At 42.3% G+C, this 26,914-nt stretch overlaps 1 protein-coding gene across 16 annotated transcripts in view; it reads left to right on the top strand.

Annotated features, from left to right (window-relative positions):
• Nucleotides 1–26,914, top strand: part of lrrc7 (leucine rich repeat containing 7) — a 114,828-nt gene that overhangs the window by 71,359 nt on the left and 16,555 nt on the right. For 12 of the 16 annotated variants that reach the window (XM_028999658.1, XM_028999659.1, XM_028999660.1 and 9 more), the window contains 15 exons: nucleotides 8,563–8,765; nucleotides 12,092–12,209; nucleotides 12,387–12,465; nucleotides 13,203–13,292; nucleotides 13,815–13,871; nucleotides 16,119–16,182; nucleotides 20,196–20,270; nucleotides 20,494–20,638; nucleotides 21,327–21,399; nucleotides 22,811–22,828; nucleotides 24,595–24,724; nucleotides 25,389–25,504; nucleotides 26,443–26,512; nucleotides 26,594–26,693; nucleotides 26,774–26,898. In XM_028999658.1, the coding sequence (XP_028855491.1) occupies nucleotides 8,577–8,765; nucleotides 12,092–12,209; nucleotides 12,387–12,465; nucleotides 13,203–13,292; nucleotides 13,815–13,871; nucleotides 16,119–16,182; nucleotides 20,196–20,270; nucleotides 20,494–20,638; nucleotides 21,327–21,399; nucleotides 22,811–22,828; nucleotides 24,595–24,724; nucleotides 25,389–25,504; nucleotides 26,443–26,512; nucleotides 26,594–26,693; nucleotides 26,774–26,898 (1,449 nt within the window). In that variant the 5' untranslated portion in view covers nucleotides 8,563–8,576. The remainder of the gene's footprint in view (nucleotides 1–8,562; nucleotides 8,766–12,091; nucleotides 12,210–12,386; nucleotides 12,466–13,202; nucleotides 13,293–13,814; nucleotides 13,872–16,118; nucleotides 16,183–20,195; nucleotides 20,271–20,493; nucleotides 20,639–21,326; nucleotides 21,400–22,810; nucleotides 22,829–24,594; nucleotides 24,725–25,388; nucleotides 25,505–26,442; nucleotides 26,513–26,593; nucleotides 26,694–26,773; nucleotides 26,899–26,914) is intronic. The other 4 variants (XM_028999655.1, XM_028999668.1, XM_028999654.1 and 1 more) reach the window with 3 other exon arrangements.

Genomic DNA, 26,914 nt, shown 5'->3' with positions numbered 1-26,914 from the left:
CAGTCAGTCTAGGAAGATACAATGTCCTTGTGATCCAACCACATCTGGTGGTGGTATCTTTTAGATGACATTCTCCAAGTTGTATCAGAGCTTGTCATCTCCAGGTATTTCCTGCTGCCTTCACCTTTAACCTTTACTTCATATTCATCTCCAGTGATTTTTGTGATTTCCTCGGGAATCAGCTTCTGGTCGGAGTGCACTAGTGCCCAATCACCACCCATGTACACTGACAGTCTGGACAAGTACCGTTTCTTCAGCTGGATGAAGTAGAGCATCTGTAACTCTACAGATGGAAGTGCCTTCAGCATGTGCATCTTCTTAAACCCTGCAATGGGTTAATGCACATTCACACATCTGATCTGATTGTGCAGTGTAGACAACAGTTGTGTCAGTCAGGAGCTGTGCAACTTGGTCAGAGAAATCTTTTGCAGTTTGCACAACTGGAGCAGTTTCACCTCTGCTCATGACTGCAGCCCTGACTAATGGACTTTGCTCGACTACCAGTGCTCCCAACCACACCAGTGCCATTTTCCAGCAAAATGGCTCATTATACATATCTGCAGGAGATGGGCCATGTATTTGATTTTGAATGCGGATGATGGTCCATCGGTCCAGGTGATCTCAGCAACATCCTGCATATCAGGCTAGTTAGGCAGTAAGAAGTTCCTTGTCATAGAGATGCTGAATGAATGCAGTGACTGTGTTCTTTTCCTTCTCCTTTGGTTCAGATCAGATCGGGATTGTGTGCATTGCAGCTGCAGTGAATAAGGTCACACTACCACAGCTCCACTGTCTACTCTGTACCTCAACCTGACACTCGCAACTGTAGTTCATTTGCAATATCCGGATATCGCTGTTGGTCATTTTAGTTGCACATATTGCTATTGCATAAACATTACTTTACTGAAGTGTTGCACAGTTTTGACACCCATTATACATTGAAATATTTGGTGCAATAATTTGTTCTAAATGCTTATAAACTTCACAGAAATTTATTGTGGAAGTTGTTTTTAACAAATGAGACTAGTTTTCTGAATGACATGGCAAGTTTTAAAACTGCTTGTGTGGCTTTTGTCATAAATTTATATTGAACTACGCTGTAATAAGGCACAGCAAGTACTACATACATGCCACACTTGTTCAGAGCTCTGACCACTAGTTATGGGGATAAAGAAACTTGTCTTATCAACATGTCCCGTGCATCACGCAGAGAATCGTCCAAAACCTTTTTTCAGCTATTTTAGTGCAGCTGAAAAGGAGCAATAAAACTAGTGCATCAGCAAATGTGGGTTACACAACGTCATTATTTCAAACTGTTCAATGCCTATTTATCAATCTTGTACGGAAATTTTAAAATGACACTAGACATTTGAATGATTGTGTACTTGCAGAAAGTTCCAAAAACACATACACTGATAGATTAATTTATGATTATTTAGTATATATTTAGTGTTTTAAAAACTGCAGCATAACCATACATCAAGATATGAACTGTGCTGTGGAGTGAGCGTCCTTGCTCGCGTTTAAGTGGCCGTTGCTTTAACATGGGACATGGGATTGTTGTCTGTGTCAAATTCGTATATCGTATATTCGTATGATTCAGCCCTGCTCCAGCCTTGTCATGATGCCTCCTTCTCTTGACGCAGCAGGACGAATACCTTCAAGCAAAGAGATACAACTGAAACAAATCCACAGAACTAATAAATGTATAGAAATGTAACTTTTTATGGCAAATGTTCATTATGGCCGTTATGTGTCAGAAAATCACTAATTTTCCTTATACGCCTGTGTAAAATGAATGCATTTGAATCCATTTGAGACAAGTAAAAAGGAGACATATTTTAAAGTCCTAAAGTTCTTCCCCGTTCTTGTGAGTGACCTTCCTTGGCTATGAGAACAAGAGCTCTGTGGAGCGGCCCCAGGCTGTTTACTGTTGCGGGGTCCTCTCTCCTCCCCACATCACATGTCGTACAGCTTCAACCCGATACTCAGATGCTCAGCCGCATACAGCTGAAGAACAGCGTTATTTGTTGGTTTTTGTTAAATCGCGCTTCAGTTATGTTTACTCTTTCATGTATTTCTTATCTGTGTATCTCTCGTCCCGAATGTCTTGTGATGAACTGCAAGAAACCTGCTCTTGGTTTTTTGATGAGCGCTTTCAAGCTAAGGAAGACTGGCTTATTTTTGAGGATTCTGATTTCTTTCCTGCTCTATGGAGTCTGCAGCTGCAGGGCTGCTGTTTTATCTTTGCCATCTTTCATGCTGGAACTTCCGACATGACCTTGTCAGTTTTCTATGTAATGATCTATGTCCCATCAGAAAGCAGATTAAATGACCTTGACCTCAAATAAAAGTTGACAAATCAGGATTTTTCCTAGACTTCACAATTTCATTGCCTAGTCTCTGACAATTGGTTCAGATTCTAATATGAAGTGCTGCCAGTTTCTACCTCAAGACTACAGTATTTTAACCTGACACGGTAATTCCAGCATCACTACGGGGAAATACCAATAGATTCTGCTATAATGAAAATGAATTTTCCCACTTTGTTAATATTGATTAGAAAATATATTCATTAAGTGGTGTGGGGGGAAAAGGAAACATGCTCAGAAGACCTCAGAAGAGGATTAATGGTTTGTAGCTATTATGTGCAGCTTCTGCATGTGACCCTGAGGACTTTTGCTGTGGGATCCACATGCATTTTTAATGAACATGTTCAACATGCTCATATTTGCTCATGCTCATGCTTCTTTCGCACCTAGATGTTCACCGAAGAATGACATTTTATTAAAATAAGGACATGAAAACATGCATGCAAACAAAAAAAGGTCTCTGCAGTGTCCCTCCCCTCACTCTTTAGCCATTTCGAAATTGCCTTCCAGTGAATTAAATTTAATTGGTGAACCAGATAGTCATAAAGATAATGGAAGGACACAAAATGAAGCCGTTTGACTGGGCGAGGATGTGAAATGTGAACACGTGCTTTCGCCTCTGCAGGGAACGTTCTTGCGTCATGCGGTTTCCATAGCAGCCCATGGCAGACCTAGCTGCTCTCTGCACAAAACAAATCTCTTCATCCTTCAGCCAGTTTTTCCTTTCCATCCGACGGAGGTGTTGTTTCAGTAAACATTGCTTATCAGCAACCTAATTGCTTGTTAATAAAAAGAGTGCTGGATTACAGTGTTTTCACTGTAACTGCATTCATTTTCAGTAGTTAACACAGAAATAATAAATAAATGTTCATAATAAAGTCAAATTATTAATAATTTTTTAAATAATAAAATAACATGAATGGGGCAAGTAATGGGTATAGAAATGTAAGCAGTATTAATGCAGTACCTTGATAAAGCTTTACAAAACGTTGAGTGAAGGTCCATAAAATGTGTCAGATAATATGTAATGTGGACAAAAATAATATAATAACATCAAAATGGTGAGTGTGGTGATAACACACACATAGGTGACGTTCACTTTTATTATGGGAGCTCAATTCGCTCACCAATTCCTAAAACATGAAATGCTTAACCAGTATTATTAAAAACCATTGTTAACAAATGCTGAAAACTGCGTCATGAAAACAGCTTAACCATATGGTATCATACTGTGCACATGTATACCTGCTAATAAACTGTAATATACACATTTACAAATTCACATAAGATTTTCAGAAATGTTCTAATTTAGGATCACTCTGAATACATAATTTAAAAATTGCAGGATGGTTTCTGCATTAGATAGAGAAACCAATAAGATGCGTTCTTACTAAGGCACATGTACATATTGTGGCTTACATGATTTAATATCATACAGAAAATATACATGATTAATCACCACGGGATTCAATCCCCAGTATATCAATAAAAAAGTACATTTAATACTACTACTACTACTAATAATAATAATAATAATAGTAATAATAATATGATCAAATATGATGCAAAACACCTCATCCACCAAGTTGGAGTAATGAAAAATTATCTTTTTAACAACCATCTTCTTTGAGTATCATATATTTTTCATAGTATATATTTTAATAAGACAGATTATGGTCAAATGTAGATATTTAGTTGCCTGTATGTGTCAGTTCCTTATTGTCTAGAAGGAATGGTTGTGTGTAATTTTGAGGATTGAGACAAATATGTTTATGTCTGTTTTTCTTTTTTCTTTTCTCTCTCTTTCTTTTGTCTTTCTCTTTTTTCAAGTCTCTCAGCAGTCATCAGTTCCTAACCTCAGATGAGCTAATGGCAACTCTTTCATTATTACAAATAATTTTAATCAGCACCCCCATTATGAATTAATTATGGTCCCAGCATGAGCATTTGCTGACGTTAGAGACTTTTTTTCATACAAGCAATAAACGAGGCCTGTTAATCTTACATTAAGTAAGATATTCTGATGGAAGTAATGCCTCTTAAGCAGATCATAGTGCTACAGTGTCTGCACTTTTTTAATTGTTCTCATGGCCATATCATATATTACAATCTGCAAAATTCACTGCTTAATAGGGCTGCCCACTAAATCTAATCACAGTTTGCGATGTCAGATCATGTGATTACATGGACATAAAATGATGCAGTTTATGTTATGAGTACATGGACTGCAGCGACAATATAGTATCTGTCATTTTCTCAAATTTTACCAGCTGACTAAACTGAGACCAGCTGCTCAGTCTTACTTCAGTCTGTTAACTGTTCCTGCCGTGTTCCGGACTGGAGTCGGAGAACGCAGGGTGGGGCTGTAAATTTATTTCTATCATTTTAATCCGGCTCGGGTCAGGTTGAGCTCCCAGTCAGGAATTTCCAGTCTATAGTACCCATCATTTCCTTATGATTCACGGATTGAACATTTGTTTCGGTGATTGGTAAAGTGTTGCACATGATGTGAATAGTTTTATTAATATGTAATTCTGGCATTAACTCCTGTTCTTCCGTGGCAGGTTCTGAGACAAATGAATACATATTATTTATTGTTGCAGGGGGTTTATTACTTTTCATAGGGTTTTATTAAAAAATCATGCCTCACTTTTTACCCCATTTTCGACATTAAAACTGTACAATGGCACTGCTCTCTTAAAGCTCCCCGCACAAGTTGTCTATGTAATGTCACAATGGCAGGGGCAGTGGTGGCCTAGCTGGTAAGGAAGTGGCCCTGTAATCAGAAGGTTGCCGGTTCGAATCCTGGTCTGCCAAGGTGCCACTAAGGTGCCACTGAGCAAAAGCACCGTCCCCACACACTGCTCCCTGGGCGCCTGTCATGGCTGCCCACTGCTCACCAAGGGTGATGGTTAAAAGCAGACTCTGCTGTGCTGCAGTGTTTGACAATCACTTTCACAACCCAGATGGGAATGGATATGGAGTCGAACGACAGTGAACTTGTAGTAAAGAAATACAACAAAACAAGGAATTTGTATATTCAACTTAAAACCTAAAATATCTAATTGTCATGATAACCAATGTGCCAACAGTCCAGTGACCTTTGTGTTCTCCCCTGTCCCTGTGATCCCCAGCAGTACGTCCCTTCCCAGTGCGCCTGTCCGCCCGCAGCCACACCTCCCCGCCTTCGCTCCCGTCCTCTCTTACCTCAAGAAAATAACTGGAAAAGAACTGTTTTATTTATCATATTGCAGATTGTGACAGACACTTTTTTTCTCCGATACCCAGTCTAGACCGGGAAATGAGGAAATATTCTGCCGGGGACCTTTATTTATTTGCATGATGACAAAGTAAGGGTTTCTTATCTCCTCTGGTTTCACCTTTGTTACTGTCATGTGAGTCGGCCCTGGACTAGTATCCTCAAACACCCTACTAAAATCCAGGTCATGTCATAGTCAACCACCCTGAGTCTTCAGATCCATGGCCCAGTAAACACTGTGTCTGTAAAACTGCTATTTCACAGGCCTTTTAAAAAGAAATGCTCCGTGATTGGCTGCTTAATGCTCTCCATGGGCATGACCTTTGGCCGGGGAGGCTCGTTGCTCTTCAGATGTCCCTCCGTTCCCGTGTGGAGTGTGTCAGGAGTCTGGCAGCTGCTGCAGGATGTAGAAGGGCTTGGCTGATGTCTGCTTCTCTCGATGACCTTGTGTGATACGCCGACGTCCCCTCCTGTGCTCCCTCTGCTCTGCTATTCTCTAGCTTCGGGTTTCTTGAAGCTGGCACAGTCATTTATCTCTGAGCTCTGCTGCACCAGAGGGTCATCTGGCAGAGCAGCCCTGTGTAATTTCTTTTTCTTTCTCAACTGTCCTTTCCACCCCCTAGCTTCTAGAAAAAAATGGTACTGAAGAGTAATGAATAAAGCCTTGTCTCAGGTGCAAGCTAAGTTCTGCAAAACTTGTCTGAAAATCGTAATGCTTTAAACAATTTATACTTAATGGCTCTGCTGGTTGCATAGCATTTCCTGAGGTTAAAAAAATGCTGATCATCTGTGTCTAAACCCTTCAGTCGGGTGTTTTTGGGGAAAAGGTTTTCCATGGAACTGTAGTGAACTATGAACGTCCAGCAGAACATGGAACGTTCATAGGAAAAGGGCATGGACAATGCGGTGGGATTTCTCAATGCTCCCAGAACAACAAAGATGTCACACTTTAAACATGACAATTTCATCATTGCATTAAATATTACTATACAGCCTTTTTACCTCCTTATATGTTACTTTGGTTCAGAGTGAAGCGCACTCACATCTTTGGACTAAACATTGGGTACAGTTGTCATGTAAGACCACAGAATCCATAATCTACCAACTCCACTCTGCCATGTAGAGATAACCAATTTGTCAGGCCCATAGCAAAAATAAAAATGCAGCAATACGACACGTTTTATAAACATGTAAAATTTTGTGTGAATGTTTCAATATAAACTCAATGGCATGGTGAGCCCCGTCTTCCTGCACCGTAGAGTACCAAGGTGTTCCTTACAGCTAGACAGTGTGATGTACCTTGTTATCAGAAGAAAGACTACTTGATGCAGCGTGAAGGGTTAGTAGCTAGAGGTGTGAACCTTGACTAGTTATAAATACCACGATTAACGATGCATCACAGTGCATCCCATAAATGTATCTACATTACTTCACATGGTGTTTTCAAATACGAGAGTTATGTAGCTTTTAATGGAGATGCAATAAAAAAATGCAATAACAAAGACAAGAGGCTCAATCAAGATCCTATGTTAATTTGACATTTGTGCCCCCCCCCAAAATAAAAACATCGAAGACGAATTCATTAGGACACATTTTGCCAGCTCATTACAATGACTTTGCTCATTATGCTACGGAATGGATCTTTTGAGCGGAAAAAAAAAGTTTCCATTTTCACGGTAATGAATTAACATTTCCAACAGGCAATGCAATTTTTTTTTTTTTTTTGCTTTCTCGCAAATGAAATTATGAGCAGTGTGACTAAGTATTAAGTTTGCGCAGAGGATGATGTCCTTCTCAATGAACCATTAATGCATGGGGCTGCTATGAATTGTGTGTGTGTGTGTGTGTGTGTGTGTGTGTGTGTGTGTGTGTGTGTTTAATGTCTGCTGGGATAACTTTAAATATATCATGAAGTGTCAGTAATTTGGATTATTCATTGTCAATTGCTATTGGGCAAGTTGTACATCAAGATATTCAACTATATAGTATCAAGCCTAAAGTGCCACGATTTTTATTCGTTGTTATTTAAACATTCGTTCAACATTGTACCGACGCTAGACAGATTTTCTGTGACTATGTTATACTGAGCTTCATTGAACAGGAGTGTTCGAGGGTTAAAGACAAGTTAACAGCGATTGGCCATTTCATGATATGGACGGGGGCTCTTACTTAGACCTGTTAATTACAGTAGACCCTGCGGGAGGTGGTTTCGATGCCGACTGACAGCTGTGGTCCAGCTTGGCTGGCCTAATTATATTTTGCTTCATCCTGCGGCGCTGTCTCATTTCATCATGGTAGCTGTGAGGTGTGGCACAGTCTGATTTCTGTCTATATTCGCCAAAAATATACTACAGTTTGTATTTTATGTAATGCCCTGATATTAAATGAACTGGTAATAAATGTAAAATACAGCAGGGATGCTAAGGATTAATGCACAAATCAATAATGATTCAAATAAATAATTCCAGATAGAAAGAAATATGCATAATTTAACAGACTAGATGTGAATTTGTTTGGTTATGTCATCATGAGATGAAGATCTGTAGGGATATACATTCAATATCTAGTAAATTCTGGATTAGTATAAAAAAGTATGCACTCCTACATGCAGTATCGAATTGCTGGCTAGTTTGAACACATCAGTGCCTTTAAAACATGCCAATCAGTACTCAATATCTCCTCCTTAGTATCAATGCAATTGATCACACAGCACATGTCTGGTGTGGAACTGTAGCTTTGCTTTTAAAATGGCCATTTTTGCTCAGAATAAGATTAATCTTTTTGGTGGTTGATGACAGTTGACAAGCAAGTGTAAGATGATTATGGTCCAATTACAATCTTATTTTGCATTGGCTGGTATTCATTCACCCTTGCAGAGTGCTTCTTACCTTGTCATACTCATCATGTGCCCCCCACCTCTCTCTCTCACAGTGCAGTGTCTGGAGATGACAACCAAGAGGAAGATCATCGGCCGCCTGGTGCCATGCCGGTGCTTCCGGGGCGAGGAGGAGGTCATCTCAGTTCTGGACTACTCGCACTGCAGCTTGCAGCAGGTGCCCAAGGAGATTTTCAGCTTCGAGCGCACGCTGGAGGAGCTTTACCTGGATGCCAACCAGATCGAGGAGCTGCCCAAGGTGGGAGCAGGCAGTGTGTCTGGGCTGAAAGTTTCGGGGGTGGTGGGACGGGCGGGGGGCTCATTCTGGCCGTTACACATCCGCTGCTGCCTCTTATTGCGCTGCTACTTTCCCATTGCCCTCCTCTGTGTGTCCCTGCTTCTTTACCCAAACATTTTTGTCACAAGCTGCCGTGACAACGAGCTAGCATCGATTTGAATCTCCGCTTCCTGTCTGTGTGAAGAGGCGGTTCATTATAAATTATTATCAAAAGAGGTCCCAGGGAAACAGTGGGAGCCTTCCCTGCTTTGTGCTCTTCAGCGTGGAGAGCTTTAGTTCAGCACACCCCTCATGGAGCAGCTCACAACTGAGGCTGTCATGTCAGGGGCCAAGGGACAATGGCTGATTCAGCACCGCGGACAGTGCCCAGAGGGGACTCTGCTTTTCAACGCGGGCGACCGCCACTGTGGATGGCACATGGGGGCAGGCTGATGGACATCTTGGTGCATTGATCCAACTGTGAGCAACAGCGGAACTCAGACCTTGAGGGTGACGTGACATGGCCATTCAGGAGTCTTGCATGATTAAATTAGGGGTGAATTATGAGAGACTCACATAATTCATAATGAATTATGAGAGACTCACAATTACAAATATTTCCTATTCAGATGATGATTTGTGTTTTGCTGCTGCTACTGCTGCATTTCAATTTCACGGATACATTGGGAATGATATTTTAGTGTTTTAGAGTTTTTGAAGATCTCCTTCTTCAACAGAGTGTAATGTATTAGGATTAGCGGTACGATGTCTGAGGTCACTGGTCACTGTGAATTAATGGGAACGGGAATCAGCTCAGCTCAGTTTAAGTTTAAAACGCTTGACCTACGAGTGTCAAAGTGTGCCTCAGGGTTGCTGCTGTTCCTCATTCACAAGTAGGTGAGTACATAAGTGATTAGGATTTTTTTTTATGGGATCTGAATCATTCATTGAGTTTCATTGGGCAAATTTGATGAAACAGTATATCATGGACTGAGAAAGAAAAAATACTGATTTAATTTCACTGACTTCAATTTCAAGTGAACTGTACACAGTTAATACGAAGTTTAGGGACCTTAGACCACAGCACTGATCCTAGAAACAAGCGAAGTAATCAATTTAGTCTCTTTCATGACCTATACAGCAGAAATTGAATCAAATCTGCAGTGTATATAATAGGGGTGCGACGTATCCCACGTTTCGGTCCGCACCACACTCTTTGTCAGTAAAGAGAACGATGTGCGGGTTATTTTCTTGTGTTTTATCTGTGAACAGCATTTTCGATAGATAGTGGTCATTTAGATGTAGTTTGTAACAGATGTGAAAGCTTTGTAATGTGGTGGGCTACAGGTATCAGCCTGCACTTGTGTGATTTACTTTAGTTGAGTTATACGCCACACTGGGCAGCGTGTAATGAGCTCGGCTTGTACTTTACTGTCATTTTTGAACAGAACAGTAACAGTAAGGGTCGTGTGACCTCTATATTATTTCATGTCTGAATGTATAAAGTCATTCAACTGGGCATAGTAAGGATGAATTACCGGAAGTTAATAAATTGAAAGAAAGCGTCTGTGTGAGTGTGGTCTGCCCCCTTCTCTCTGTGTCACTTCCAGCTCTGCTCCAGTTCCAACACTGTGAGAGGGGCGAGTGGGTGGAGGCACAATGGCTTTCACCCATTGGCACTTACAGTTTAACAGGCTCTGGTGCTACGGTGATGTCCGCTGTTACAGGACCACAGAAGAAGACACAATAATCACTGTACATTTCTGGACCAATTTCAAAATTAAATCCAGCACCCCTTGTATATATAATACCTTCATCTTTGGGGTTAAGTTGAAGGTTTAGTACCCTGAAGCATAACGCAATGTGACTGCGTTCTCCTTTTGCTACACCCACACAGCTCTGTTATCTTGAGGCAGTTCACTGGAGTTGATGAATCCAATGTTTGTTTTCTACCTGCAGACATTTACTTATAAGAAGTGCAATAGTACATTGCATCAAATATAATTCACAGCTGAATTACATCTTCTGAAGAAGTTACTTTTGAAAGTGAGGTGATTGTCAAACACAGCATTGCACACGGTGTCCTCTGCTTTTAACCATCACCCTCTTGTTGAGCAGTGGGCAGCCATGACAGGCGCCCGGGGAGCAGTGTGTGGGGACACCCTCTCTCCCTGTGTTTTTTCCACGTTCTCAGGATTCCTCCCATTCTCCAAATGCATGTGCACTAGGCGAACTGGCAACTGTAAGATTTTTGTAGGTGTAATTGTGGGAGTAAACGGTGTGTGCGTGCCCTGCAGGGGGCCGCTGCCCCGCCCTTGGTGAGGGCTGTCGCTACCCTGACCCTGATATGCGGTTGTGAAAAGTGCATGAGTGTATATAGACCGGTTTCACTCTCCCTGCCGTATGCTGTGGCTTATCCGAGTTTATACAACTCTAAGAAACATACAGTGATGTTTAATAAAAGCACGGACACAGAAAGGTTACCAGGAAGTCTTAGAGGAGCTTTGAGTTAGTGTAATGATGAGAGGCAGACTGTTTCTTTCATGCGTAATTCCTGACCATAACAGCAATGCCCCAAGCTTTCATCTCCTGTGCCCTGTACATGCGCTCATGCGCCATGTGCCACACCGCTGTTACTGAATCATTGGCCTTGATAATGCGGCCTGTGCTGGAGCAGGGCTCCCTCCGGATGAGAGCGACGGCCCCATGAATTGTGCGTGAAGGAACAGAAAGCCATGCCAGAGGTGTCTACCGGTCGGGCGACTTGTTTTCTTCCTAGGGCTTAATTCACTCAAGCTTCTCTTTTATCATCGAGATTCAGTGACATTTATCCAAAATTAGGCTCCTGGGTACAGTTTTAAAGAACGTTTTCTCCAAAGCAGATTCCACTTTGTAGGAGAGCCACTTAATGTGGAGATGAATTAAGGAATAAATAAATTAATTGTGTAATGAGAAGCATGCTAGTATGAAATGAAATAAATGGTAATATGTTATTGTACTGTTTTGTATAGTAGTTAGTTCTGACCTGGTATTTTAATTGGCTGAAAGGAATCCAGGAAGAGAATCCAGTAATACATTCTGAATCATTTATCAAGCAACAATATGCCTAAAAATTTCCTAATACACAATTGGTTTATTATTAAATATCAATACCGATGCATGACTATAGTCATATAGTAATAATTACAGTTTTGCTGTTTAAAGTAAACCCTACTGACTCCATTTTTGAGATATTTTAAATCCACTTGGACGTCACAGTGTCTGAGAAAGTTGACTGTGATGCTAATAGAAAGCCCTGTCTTCCTCAGCAACTCTTCAACTGCCAAGCCCTCCGCAAGTTGAGCATGCCTGACAATGACCTCTCCAACCTGCCAACCACCATCGCCAGCCTTGTAAACCTGAAGGAGTTAGACATAAGTAAAAATGGTGAGTTCTTGCAATTTAGTCCTTAGGTCAGCAATTATTAGTAAGTGCAGAGCCATGCTGTTGTGTTATTTGAAAGGTAAGGCGATTCATTGGGAAGTAAAATGACGCAGATTGGAGGAATGAATGGAAAATGAAAGATGTGCTTTGCTATTAACAAATTAAAATTGTATATTTCAGGTATTCAAGAGTTCCCAGACAACATAAAGTGCTGTAAGTGTCTGTCGGTTGTGGAGGCCAGTGTGAATCCGATAACCAAGTGAGTAAAGTCAGCTTCTCTCTACAACTTACCCGTCTTGTCATTTAACATTCATGTTATTACAATAAAGAGGTTGAAATCATGAGAGTCTGTTGTAATGCAGACAGATGTCATGTGGACTGTTTTAGCTTGAAGAACTCTGTGTACCATCCTTTAAATCAAAATCATTTTAGAGTTTTATTGGGTATTTAGAGATGCACTAAAAACAAAAAAATATATATTACATAATATAAAAACTATAAAACTAAAACCGTGTACTCTTTCAAAATGGTCAGTGGGGTTAAACATTTTTATGGTTCAAGCAGCTAAAAACACATTTATGGGCATTACAATTTATACTTTAATAGTTGAAGGGACCCAGCAGGGCACCGTGAAGCTCAGATCTCAGTATGAAATGAGCTCACCCGGAATTTAATGCCGGTGTTTAATGTCGGTCTTTGTGAGGCCGCTTGGCTGTGACCTTGTGCTGTGATTGGCTCAGGGGTTTTTCTAGCACATCACAGTATCAGCACTGTGACGGCTTCCCTTTACGTATCAGTCCACCTTGTTTAGCTTGCTGACAAAACGAAGCGCCTGCGACCTACCCGACTGCCGGTTTAAGGATGTTGCTTAGCGACAACTGCGTGGAAGTTAAATATTTTTTCATTACTATTAATGGTTAAACTGTAATGTGACTGCAGCGATGGAATCACTTCCCACCCGTCTCTCTCTCTCTTGACCTGTCTCCCTCCTGTAAGGCTCCCCGATGGCTTCACACAGCTGCTTAACCTGACACAGCTCTTCTTAAACGACGCCTTCCTGGAGTACCTGCCTGCCAACTTTGGCCGGTGAGTATGGGTATGTGTGTGCAACACCAACAGCTTGCGCTTGAACGGGTATTTCGGGTTGATCTGTGGAGCCCAGTCGGCCCCTCCTCTCTCCTCTGACCTGAAAAAGTCTGTTCCCGTCCTCCCGGTGCCTCCGGAACCAAGGAGAGAATGTCCTGTAGCCACTGTACAACATTGAGAGAGAGAGAGAGAGAGAGAGGAGGAATAAAAGAGAAGAGTGACTCTGAGCTGCCCAGGGCTTGCATAAATAAATAAAGTGCTGATGATGAATGGTCCTTTTATTTGCAGAGAGCGAGAGAAAATAATTTCTCAGAATGGCTGCAGCGTCGCTTTGGGACTCAGGCATTATGCGTTTATGTGAGAAAATGACAAAATTGCTTTTCCCGTTTGTAAATTTCCTGTTTTTCCTCCCCTCGTAATTAATGGTGCAGGAAATACAAAAAACTTGAATTTAGATGATTTGGATTGGGTGTGATGTGTTTCTTTTCAAACCGCAATAACACATTCTTTTAATCTTTTCAGACTGTCCAAATTGCGGATCTTGGAACTGAGAGAGAACCATCTGAAAACCTTGCCAAAGTGAGTGACATTGACTCTTTAAATGCGTCACTGTCATCATCATCATCATCTTCATCATCATCACACCCACACACTTCGCATATCACACTCAGCCCAACCTGCTCACCTCTGATGCCATGTGACACTCCCTCTTCTGTGAAATGCGGCTGCTAATACCAGGCCTGACAGCTGGCTGCCGGCGCGGCCGCAGAGCCAGCGAGCGCCGGGCGGCTGCAGAGGGTGCAGTGGTCCGTCATTACGGCCAAAGCAGCAGCTGACAATCAAGACGGGAGGAGCGAGCGGCCCCCGAATACGAATAGCAGCCAAGGGATCAGACAGAACAGATGGGGACAGCAAGTGTCAAATGTGCGCCTGTGTGTGTGTGTGTTTGTGTGTGTGTGAGTGTATGCACACACACACACACACACACACACACAAAATGCTTACCTCAGTTTGTGAATGCCTACCTGCTCATTTGTCCCGATCGAAGGCTATTTTTAGCAACGTTCCCTCTTGCTCCTCAACAAAGTCACACTTAATGAGGTGGACCTTTGCTGTCTCTGCAGTGCCACCATAAATGAAATGTTTACTGGAATGACCTGAACATAGGCCCTTACCCTCCAAGGATCAGAAAGAACTGCAATCTGACATGTCTGTTGTGTGTGTGTGTGTGTGTGTCTGCTTTCCCATCTTAGTGGTAAAAAGGAAGAAAACATGACTAACACCTTATGATTGCTATGATGATTTGGCATGGCCTAAGATGTGACAAACGCCATACTTTCTTACTGCCACGGCTGTGCCTGGCTCACAGTTTTTGTCAGTAGCGGAACATTTGTCTGTTTTAACACCTTACCTGTTCTTCTTGCTCTTTGTGAAAAAGTCACCTCACCGAGAATAGCACGGAGACCAAGAATAGCATCTGATCCATGACTTCTCACTGGGAGAGAAAAATAATCCAAAGAGTCAGGATCTGAGAGATTGAGAGCTTTATGCACACACCGGGGAATGCATTGCGACACGGGGCGTCTAGGCAGAGTCCTGTTTTACATGTACCTGTCATGGCGCGGCGTGGGGCGGGGGCAGGAGATGCAAGTATATTTAGATATGAGATAAACAAATGCAGCGGCAATAAAACTCAAAATGCACTAAACAAAAGTTCAGAGGGTGTGGCCACCTGGCTGGAGAACCCACCAGGCCATGTTCTGACAGTTAGCTGCTCTTCCTGCTCTACAAATGCTCCAGGCCTAAGCCCTGGTGTTACATAAATGTAACGGCCAACCCACCTCCAGCCCACCAGAGAGCACAAGACCAGCCGGGGAGACAGCGTCCTGGAAGCGGAATTGAGAGGGGGCAGCGTCTCCTCGGTGGTCCCCTGGCTTTTATACTCGGCGCTGAATTTATTGAATTTATTCCCCAGACACTCTAGCCTGCTTTACCTACGCCTGACAAACCGTACCTTATGACCTGTCCTTGACCTTGAGTTTGCCTGCCCCCTTTGCTAAGACGATGCTTCACGTTACCCCACCTTCCTGCCACCCAAGACGTCCTCCCGTCCGGCCCTCGCTCCCGAACGGTCCTCAAACCAGCCAGTCTTCCTGTTCTCCTCTGCCCCGGTCCACCCTCACCTCATCCCCTCACCTCCCCACTGCTCCCCACCCAGCCAGAGCTCCCTCCCCGCCATGCTGCAGCGCGCCCACTGCTCCACTCCCGTTCCCACTCACCTCCTGCCTCCAGTCCTCCTCCCCGGCTCGTCCAGTGTCCTCTCCCTGTACAAAGACTTGTTCCCCCGCTCCAAGCAGTGACAATAAAGTAAACAGGCATGGGCGCCTAGAACACAAAATGCACATAAATTGGCTAATGACTGTATTGAACTACAAAGGATATTTTGAAGAATCCAATGACAGAAACATATTTAGTATTTGTTGTATGAGGAGAAAGTGGAGTAGGTTTGAACTATTGTCATCATCAAAAGCTGCTTCATGAGATGCTCATTAACATGAGTGAATGATAAGAAATTGTTCAGCACTTCAGGACTGTTGGAAACCAGCCGAAAGTGTGAAATGCTGCCATCACAGCAAGGTTTTGTCCTATAATGTAAAAAAAATGCAAGAACCATAAAGGAGTTGGCGTGTCCACATTTTTGTCTTGTAGTGTATGAAAATGCCGTCTAGACTACTGGTTTCCAGCATGCAATGTGGGATTCGTGCATTGTCACATAGTCTCCATGCCAGCGTGTGAAGCTGCTGTTCTCTCTCTGGTTTGCCGCAGGTCGATACACAGACTGTCACAGCTGGAGCGATTAGACTTGGGAAGCAATGAATTCTCTGAACTGGTAAGTAAATAAATAAATAAACAAGGAGGAGGTCCCTTGAAGACCCCTCTTCACACCGGCAGCTGTCATCGGGCAGGCATCCATCTCCAGGGCGGCCCCGCCCTCTCTCCTCTCAGCTCAGGCTCCCTCATTAGGTCGCTGGTGCGCTTGTGCTCCGGAGCGGATGCGCACAACGGCTACGCGTTGCCGTGGTGACTTAGTCGTGCAGTTTTTGCACGACCGGGCATTCACCTCTGAGCAGATTTTTAATTGGCTTCTGGACCTAAGGGTAAAAGGTATTAAACATTTTGCCCGCGCTCGCTCCTTATTTGCCTGGCTTGATGTTGTTTACCATTTAACATGGTTCTTAATCAGTTTTTAAGCTCATGAGGGGACTATGTGTTGATAACGTATTATTAAAAATGTATTATTAATTATAAGATTTGTTAACTGTACAACATTCTCCTTTAAATCGAAGGGAATGAACTTTTTTATTCAGAATCTGAATCGGATCCCACAGAGTGTGCTACAGGGCCTCCTGTTGGTCTAGCAGAGCATCTGGTGGTACCACGCAGGAATTCATACATTCAGCAGACAGAACGCGTGTGTTTGGGTCAGCTTGATAGTGTAGCACAGGCAAAGCCAGCAAAAAAGAATGACTCTGGCCAATGCTGAGCCCAGGAACACTGCAGAGCTCTTTAATTTGCCATACGCTTCGCCCTGAGATGCAGAAATGGCTACCACTCATGATGTACAGAATATCCAGGGCGCTTTGTCCTTGGGTAGAGAGGGGAGAAAAAAAAAACACTATTGCCTCATTTCATCCAAGGGAACAGATGGTTTGGCATTGTGGGACGTCTGCGTTACTGCCTCCAAGTAACTAGGAAACGCCCACTGACTCTCACCGCTTCCTGTCTGTATGTATAGTATATTCCCCTCCTGGACTATACTATATAGTATATACATATATTATATCTCTATCCTTCTGTTTTGTAGACACTTCTGTCTACAAGCTCCTTCGGTATCTGTTTTTACAGCCATTCAGTTGGAGCAAATTATATTATATGTCTCAATTCATACTATTGTCATCAAATATTTGACAGTGCTCACCAAATCATTACACATGCCCCTATGTGTCATGTAGCTATATGATATAATAATCTGAAAAACAGTACATCTTCTTCTTATCCTTCTTTTGCCAGTTCCCATCCATCCTGGCTGTCCGAACAAACGACTTGGCAAAAGTTTTATGCCGGATGCCCTTCCTGATGCAACCCTGCCCATTTAACTGGGCTTAGGACAGTCACCAAGAAATGAACTGTCACACAGTCACAGGCTGGGTTAAACTGAAAAATAATTGGTTGGGGATATTTCGTTATAGCCATGTCTCTTCAGAGTGATGACATTTCTATGCCCAAGGGAGTAGGGAGTGGGCCCTACTAGAATGCCGATGACCCAGGTCACGACATGACGGACATCTGATAAAATATGAACAGCAACATCTTACACTAAACAGACACTAGAAGACTTTGAAATGGGAGAAGAGGCATTTTCATTTGCAGAGGCTGGGGGTCTAGGTTGCATCTAACTTGCATTTTTGTCAAACACATTTGAGAGCTAAGAATGGGCAGCCTGACAGCACATCAAAATATGCGTCATCTCAGCAAAACTGCACAGTTTCCCGCCTGGGTCTGTGGGGTCTGTGACCCAAGATGAGGTTAGAAAATCTGTGAACAGAAGGCGACTGGGTGCACGTTAATCCCAGACGAGAAATGATTCTACAATGGAAGCAGCCGAGCTAAAAGCCAAGAGTTTCATCTGTTTCCGGCGAGAACAGGAGGTCTGATGGAGCTGCCAAATGTAGTGTGCTGCCAGCTAGTTCTCATTTCTCATTAAAGCTGAAGTTGCTCAAAGAACAACAAGTGGGTTGTAGACTTCCTCTCCCAGCGACGGGTTAGTAATTCCGAATTTTCTGAATAACCTGTGAATTAAAAGGTGCTGAGTGAAGCCTGTCAGATATGATGCCATTGATGTATGTCATAGTCTTGATGTATTTTGAAAGAAAATAAGAAAATGTTCTGAATTTACATGAATATAGAAATGATTGCTGTGCATGATATTGCAATATTTTAAGGTGTTGCTGGGCCGCCCGCAGAGTGGCGTGCTGAGAGAAATAAACTCGTGGAACCTCCATCAGAGGGATTGAAATTGATTAGGCAGCATGACGGGTTTCAGAAACATGCCACTGTTCCGCCCTCACCCGTTATAATGCAGTCGTTTACACAGCCGGCCTCAGAAACACACTGACCAGCAAGAACCCTTCGCCCTGGGGCTCAGCTGATGGGAATAATAATTATTATTACAAATAAATAAATAATAATTGCTGGGTGAAAAAAATATTTCTCTGTAACGGGTAATCTAAATACTGACGATAACGTGCAGCATGTTACTGTAATTAAGCTGTTTTCTTCTGACCAGTGACAGAAGCAGCAAAGGTCTTTTTATTTTATTTTTTGATGGGTGAGACAACCGCATGGTTTATAATGATTGGCTAAGGTTTAGTTAAGCCTAGGGCTGCATGATCGTGGCCAAAATGATAATCACGATTTATTATTTTAGGTAAAACATATTTTTTTAAACAAACAGTAAGTGAACAAAGCTTTCACATTTTTGGCAATAAAAACCAGCCTGTCAACATTTTCTGGCTTAAGAGATGACTGAAGGAGTGTCATTATCAAACTACTAAATTTTTTAAATATTGAATATGCAAGATGGACATCCAAATAACTATGGGCAGGTCCATAAACAGAGGCATTTTGTATAGATTTGTGAAGAACTATAGACAATGAACTAACTAACAGGGCAGTGGTGGCCTAGCGGTTAAGGATGCGGCCCGTGATCAGAAGGTTGCCGGTTCGAATCCTGATCCGCCAAGGTGCCACTGAGCAAAGCACCGTCCCCACACACTGCTCCCCGGGCGCCTGTCCTGGCTGCCCACTGCTCACTAAGGGTGATGGGTTAAATGCAGAGGACAAATTTCACTGTGTGCACTGTGTGCTGTGCTGCTATGTATCACAATGACAATCACTTCACTTTATTGTTATTATTATTAACTATACAATATATAGAGGTGTCAGTACACCTCAGAAGCTGTGCCTTTCCTATGTGGTGGGGGTGGGAAGACAGCTGCTCTGGTGAATAACATTGAATAACATTATTTGTCAAACACAAAATTTGGTTGGTTATTTAAATGTAAATATCGCAGACGATCATCTTAATTTAGTCATGGTAGCCAAATCGTCATCATGATTAAAATTCGATTAATTGTGCAGCCCTATTTAAGCCAACCAGAGGTAGAGCTGAGCGGGTTTTGTTTCCATGAAGCAAAAATACACACGCAGAAGAGACACAGCAATGACAAGTTCTTAAGTAGAGTTTTTACAGTGATACAGACATGACTTTTCCTTTGTTGAAATTAAAGTAAAGAATGTGTATGTTTAATGAACATTATGCCCTGGAACTAAGTCTTTATCCATGTTAGTAACAAGCAATTCAAATCTGATGAGGCTCCTCTCATCGTCACACACTTCATCAAGCGCTGCGGTCAAGAACGTTTAAGTTGATAGCAGCAGAAACACAGGTGTGAGCACTGCTAACAAAGGAGGAAGTGGCGCCACGCCCTCCACATTTTGACATATCTGAACATTTTAAGTTACTCTCCCTGGTTACTAATTTCTTGTATAATGCTGCAACTCAGTTAAAAAGTAGTTACTAACTAGTAACTATAACTAATTAACATAGTATAAACTCTGTGTGTTCCTGTGTGCTCTGCTCATCCAAAATAAGCACAATATGCATGTAAAGAAGACACAAGTTTTTTTTTTATAAGATTTTTTTGAAAATGTCTTAATTTATATTTAGTGCCTACTTTAACATCCTATGGATTGTTGTAGTCCTCCTTCCATATTATTAAAAGTGTGGATTGTTATTGTGCTGTGCTAATTTTTTGCTGGTCCCTTTGTTTGGTATTTCAGCCCGAGGTTCTGGAGCAGATACACAACCTTAAAGAGCTGTGGCTGGATAACAACTCATTACAAGCTATACCTGGGGTACGACCTTATAATATACAGCATTCTCTATGAAGCAATGCAAGCAAGATTATAAACCTGATTTAGTCTTTTTAAAGCTTCAGCATAAACATTTTGAATCAATAACATCTGAAATGTAATATCTATTGTATATCAAGATTTTAGATTTTAAAAATACATTTTTAATATTTATGTATAATCCTTTCCATTAATTACCTCTTTCCTGTCCTTCCTCCCTCTAAAGTCTGTAGGGAAGCTGAGGCAGCTCAGGTACTTGGATCTGGCCAAGAACCGGATTGAAACTCTGGACGCTGACATCTCAGGCTGTGAGTCCTTAGAAGACCTCCTGTTGTCCTCCAACATGCTGCAGCAGCTACCCGACTCCATAGGTAGGTGAAGAGTGAGTCATACACGCATACACACACACGCACACACACACATTCTCACACACACCGAGCCTGTCTCCTCAGTGTACTATTAAAACCAGAGTAAGAGCTTTAAATAGTTTCTCTCCTTTAAACCGCAATTGGCCATACTGAGAACAAACATGGCAAAAATCTTTAGTCGTGAGCTCGTACCACCAATTGGGCAGCCATGCCATGTTTCATGCCATGACAAGTCATTTTGTCCATCTGTGACCAAAGACTTTCAGAATGCTTCCAGAAATTTTGGACATGATGTCACTGCAGGTATGAGCACAGGTTTATCCCATGTAGGGATCTTCCTTCATATAGCAGCATCGTTGCACAGTCAACATGCATTCTGATATTCTGACATATTCAGACTGTATGGCTCTACGGTTATTATTATTAACATAAAATATGATGTTTTTAAAATATAAAATATTCATATACAATAGATAATATTATGTTAATATTAAAATATTGTTATTGAAATAAAAAGGCATTATGATAAAAACATTGCATGTGCCTAATTTGTGTTCCTATTGCACTGTGGAACTGTGGCATCAGATAATTTGGCCAGTGATCACCCAGTGATCGGTAATTTTGTTGAATATTGTTTGCTTGCTATCGATTTCAATGTGGTGACACCAGTAATTTTTTTCAACCACTGCAGGAATGTTGAAAAAGATGACAACACTAAAAGTAGATGACAACCAGCTCACCTCACTGCCTAACACAATCGGAAGGTATGTACATCTGACATCTGCACAAGATTTGAATCCCTGAACTACCCCTTGAAGAAAGATTCTCCTGAGAGATCTGCTATTGTAAAGAATAACATATACATAGAATTTGTGGGTGGTTGATTTCAAATTTCGTAGATCATCTTGGTTTTAGTGACACAGTGGCTGCGTCTCAGATGTGTTCCTTGCTGGGCGTTCGTCATCGTGTGTGAACATTATCAGCGTGTTGCCCAGCAGTCTGGCGCCCTGACAGCTCCACTCCTTCACACCTCACATTGAGACTGATTGGCAATAAGTGATGTGAGAAAGTACTTTGTCACCCTGCTAGGTGCAGTCAAGTAATTATTCCTCTGGCTTTTTGTTTGCTCAACAGCACATCCCGGTAGATTTGGGATTAGAAAAGGAGAATAGAAATGTGTTTTGCGTTTATTGTTTTAGGGGCTGAGAGATAGCACAGAGAAAATAATGAAGGAATGACTGGTAGCCTAGGGAAATATGTACATGCTTATGTATAAAACCCTGTCTTGATTGTTAAACCAGGACTGTCAGAGAACCATATTCCCAACCAGCAAGTGCTTAAATTTAAACAGTTTGGTTTATTGTGTGTGGTGTCACTGAAATAATCAGGCCACATGCCCTTTCCAGCCATCCGGCCATGCATTCGATAATCGTATTTGGGACACATACCTTGTGTCCCAAGATGTACGCAGTCTGTTCGTCATCCACTATCCCGGGTCAGCGAGTGACCAAAGGACCACTGCTAACCAGATCTGATTACTATGCAGGACCATTCTCAACACAGCAGTGACACTGACGTGGTAGTGGGCTGTAGGTGTCGTGTTGGTGGGATTGTTACATGCGTCAGTGACACTGCAGGATTGTAGAGCGGTCCACAGCTCAAAAATACCCATTCTACAGCTGTCCTGTCATCTGACCACAACAAAGTAGGTTATATCTAATAAAGTGGCCTTTACAGTCACAACGACTATGGATACAAATCTTCACAAAGACTAGAAGATATTTTACTTGTCCATAAAATTGAGAAAATTATGAAACTGTAGCTCTGTCATGTTTCTTATTTTCCAGTCATTCTACAATTCTACAATCTGTGATATATACCTACAGCCTCCACAGATAAATATCTAGTTCCAGGTACAACATGGTGGAATTGTCAACCTTAGGCCAAGGAACATGCCTGTGAGATCACAGAAAGCCACATGAGGGAATGTCTAGGGTTAAGTCTGAACACAACCATAGAGGCCAGCCATGTCAGAGGTCACCACCTCCAGGTCACCAGTCACCTGTCATCCCTCATTGCTAGTGATACTGTGCACCTTTTGAAAACTTGTTTTGTCATTAGTCGGTTCTTTTTGTGTGTTGTTTATTACACATGCATCTAACATGGGCTTCTTAGTGGACGCGGCAAATTAGGGTAAGTAGAAAGCCCGCATTCTGCACACGTCCGGTCACACTGTGTTTATTCAGCCAAGGGGCTCAACCCTGCCACTCCGCTATGCTCGGCTGAAACGGGTTGAGTCAAAGCCTTGCATATGGGAGAGCAGCTGGGCCGGCTACTTGTACAAATGTTGTGCTAATGACTCTAGCAAGCAGCTCGGATAAATACAAATGAACCTTTCTCCCCTGCGTTTTAGCTAGCCTCTCCGGAAACCTGTCGACGAGCACTTGACTCAATAAACACGGTGGCCGTGTAGGTTAAAAACGTTCTGGCTGTGAGACTGCAGGATTGTGAAATGTCTTTTGAGATCAGTATTAAATAATTGAGTTCATTTGTACGTAAGCAAACAAGCAGAGATGCCTCGCTGCATCAAGCAACACCCCCCCCCCCCCCCCCCCAATGAGAAACAGTCATTGCATAACAGTTTCTCCTTTGTGCCGCTTGTCATCTTTGTTACTCCCCATCTCACCTCATTGCACTTAGACTGTGTGCAACATTCAGTGAAAGTGATTTTTAGAGTGTGTGTGTTTGTTGTGGAGGATAGCGAAACCCGTTGTTGACTCCTTCTGTCTTTACTGTTCAGATGAAAGGCGTGGGAATCACACAATAACAGCCATTTCGCTCTCATCCCAATCTTGCCATTTCCAAATGCCATTACTGTCCAAAATGCATTAAAGCCCTATGAGTTATGCTATATGAAGACAATGCTAGTTGTCATGGACCTTTAAAATATTACAAGCATTTTTTTTTTCCTTCAGCCAAGCACCTCCAGTAATGTGATTGGCTAATTTTGCCATCGATGCGACAGCCTGTCCTGCCATGAATGGGGTTTAGTTATAGTAGACGCTGTAGAGTGACGCTGTCATGCGTTCCCCTGGCAGATGGGTCAAGATGGGTCAGTGGTCGGCTGAATTCACATCTCAGAGGAGGCATGTGTGAGGCTTCAATCGGACTGTTGCAATGGCAGGAATGTGTGCATTACAAGCCTTTACAAAACAGATGCAGCACTGTGCAAAAAAAAGTCTTGACACACCATGTGCAAGCATTTATGTAAATACAGTATATAACCTAAACAAAGATGATTATATAATTCTAACCAGCTTGCAAGCCAATATTTGGTAATGTATGTATACCAGAGCAATGAGTTCCGAGGCGATATCCTCCACCGTTGAGTGGCATGCAGCCTCAACCCACCATAAAGCATCCAAAATGGTTTATAGATGGCTGCAAACACTCACTATAGCGTTATCCTGTCTGTCACCATACACACTGACAACAGTTTTCTGTCCTGTTCTGGTGTAATTTGGCATCATATTTTTTCGACATCTTAACAATGACAAAAAAGAAAGAGGAGAGAGGTGGGTCAAGACTATTGCACAATCCTGTAGTTACGATTCTGAAGTGGCGTCGGTTCAGAGCAGTGGAAAACTGCGGATTTATAGCACACATGAAAATCCTTCAATTGACATATCTTAATTCACCAAGAAGATTCACCTTTCATTTTCATAGCCTCTTATTTAATTTAATGGCTTAATTGCTTATTGTTATATTCTAAAGGAAGCATATTTCATAACTCACCATTTGTATATATGTTTACCAAATACGTATATTTAGTAAAATAATTGTGTTTTTATTTATAAATATATAGCCCGTGTCTTCATAATGAGGTGAGAGTTTGTGTATGGTTTGTGCTGAAGATGCTCCTGTCCCAGTTTCTCAACACTCTGCCCACTGTCTTGTAGTTTGTCGCTTTTAGAGGAGTTTGACTGTAGCTGTAACGAACTGGAGTCCCTGCCTCCAACCATCGGCTACCTGCACAGCCTCCGGACATTTGCGGCCGATGAGAACTTCCTGACGGAACTGCCCAGGGAGGTGAGAGTACAGCGGCTCTCGAACAGACGCAGTTTCTTGAGAGCAGACACAAGGACGTGCTGTTCATTGTTCACCTCATCACTATGCACCAATTCAGTCTTTCAATCATCCAAAGTCACTGGCTCCTAATAGCCTTTTCCCGTAAATGAATTGAACCGGCAGTCATTAGGCCCACAGTCATTAGTCCAGGAGATAGCAGGCACCGGGAGCAGCCATTCTGTTTGCCGGGGAGAACGGGCCAAATCTCTGTCTCTGCCCCAGAATTGGGGAGAGGCTTGGCCCATGCTGCATGTTATCGTGCGCTCTACTGCCCAGGCGTCAGGGCTGGCCCTGCTCCAGCCATGCCAGCGTGGCGACCAAAGCCGCTTCTGGAGCAGCGAGGCCACCCCGCTTTGCCTTTGGCCGTGTGCCTGATTGTGATGGCTTCAGCTGTCCCTTCGTCCACTCCCCTCATGAATATGTCCAGTGAGTCCTCGTGCAATTTCGTCTCAAAAGGATCCTTTGATTTCCCAGTCATTCGAAAAATTTGAAATCAGGAAAAGCTGCTCTGTAACCCTCCATCTTCCCACTGGTGAGATTGAAATACGGGGGGGCTGTTGGATTAGACCGGATTTTGGCAGAATGATAGTTTTGTTCTTCCTCTCTCTTTTTCCCCATGTTGCAGATTGGAAACTGCAAGAATGTCACAGTCATGTCCTTGCGCTCCAATAAATTGGAGTTTCTGCCTGATGAAATCGGGCAGATGACCAAACTCCGCGTCCTCAACCTCAGCGACAATAGGTAACACCTGACACGCTCTCAGTGTGGTTTATTCTCATAAAATAAATAATTTTTATATTTAAATATCCACCCTACGTTTGTTTACCTGCATGTGGATAACATCAGGGTTTCATTAAACCTGTGCAATGTATTTATCTTTAAAAGCATAATTTATACCTTGTGAAGGTGTACAGAACTGAACACTCTCTGAACATTCACATACCTGTGCAGCATTGGACATTGTCCATAACACGATGATTTTAATACTAGAAGTACTCATTTGTTCAAGCTGTCCATGCAGTCACCGTAACACTACTTTTACCCAGCGTCACTGATCGCTGAACTGGATCACTGGAGATCACTGAACTTTATGGGATCATTTATCTGTCTGTCTGTTTGTGAATATGTTTCCATTTTAATAGAATTTCTCTTTTCTGTGTGAGGTGAACTTGTTACCAGCTTGTTTATTAGTATTTTTGTACAACCAAATATTATAATATATTTAATTATATTATTATAATTGGTCAGTATAAGTTATCCAAACATACTATATAGAGTATCATAAGACATTTATATATCGCTTGCTGATCATGGGTGGGATACAAGTTTGCAATCAAGAATTGAAACTAAGTATGTATATAAATTACATTAACACAACACGATTTTTATCTCATTGGAAGTTGCTATGGATCATTGTCTTGTTACAATGGAAACAGGTTCATGGATGATCGAGGCTCATTGATACACATGGGGAGTGCAGGCCGACCAATTCTGGTCTGGTCTGATGAATCACATTTTCTTTTACATCATAGTACACCAGGAAGCACAATGGAAGTTAGCAAAAGCCACCGGAGGCAGTGTGGACGTTCTCTCTGATAAATGTACCCTTTTTTAGCAGAAGAATCTGCCCTGCCAACACTGTTCAAGAAGTCATATTGTTTATTTTTTTGTTTAAACAGGATAAAAAACTTACCGTTCACTTTCACAAAGCTGAAAGATCTTGCTGCACTCTGGCTATCAGACAATCAGGTGCGAAAAATGCTTTATTGGTACTATTCAACGGGTTGGATTGCATGTTTGGTTGCTTCCTTGACTCCTGTTCTTTTGTAGTCCAAGGCCCTAATCCCGCTGCAGACAGAAGCTCACCCCGAGACGAAGCAGAGGGTCCTCACCAACTACATGTTCCCCCAGCAGCCACGGCATGATGAAGGTTTGCACCAGGGGATTACTTTATTCCCCTCTGCTTTCACTGACACAGCAAGTTCATTTAGAAATATCTGTGTTCTCCAGACTACCAGTCGGACAGCGACAGCTTTAATCCCACGCTCTGGGAGGAGCAGAGGCAGCAGAGGATGACCGTGGCATTTGACTTTGATGAGAAGAAGGAAGAGGAGGACAATTCTGGAAAAGTGAAGGTTTCTCCTGGTTTCT

Source organism: Denticeps clupeoides, chromosome 13 (assembly GCF_900700375.1).
Source record: "Denticeps clupeoides chromosome 13, fDenClu1.1, whole genome shotgun sequence".
NCBI lineage: Eukaryota > Metazoa > Chordata > Actinopteri > Clupeiformes > Denticipitidae > Denticeps > Denticeps clupeoides.
Note: the sequence above shows the minus strand (reverse complement) of the source record. Positions and strands in the feature narration are given on the sequence as shown.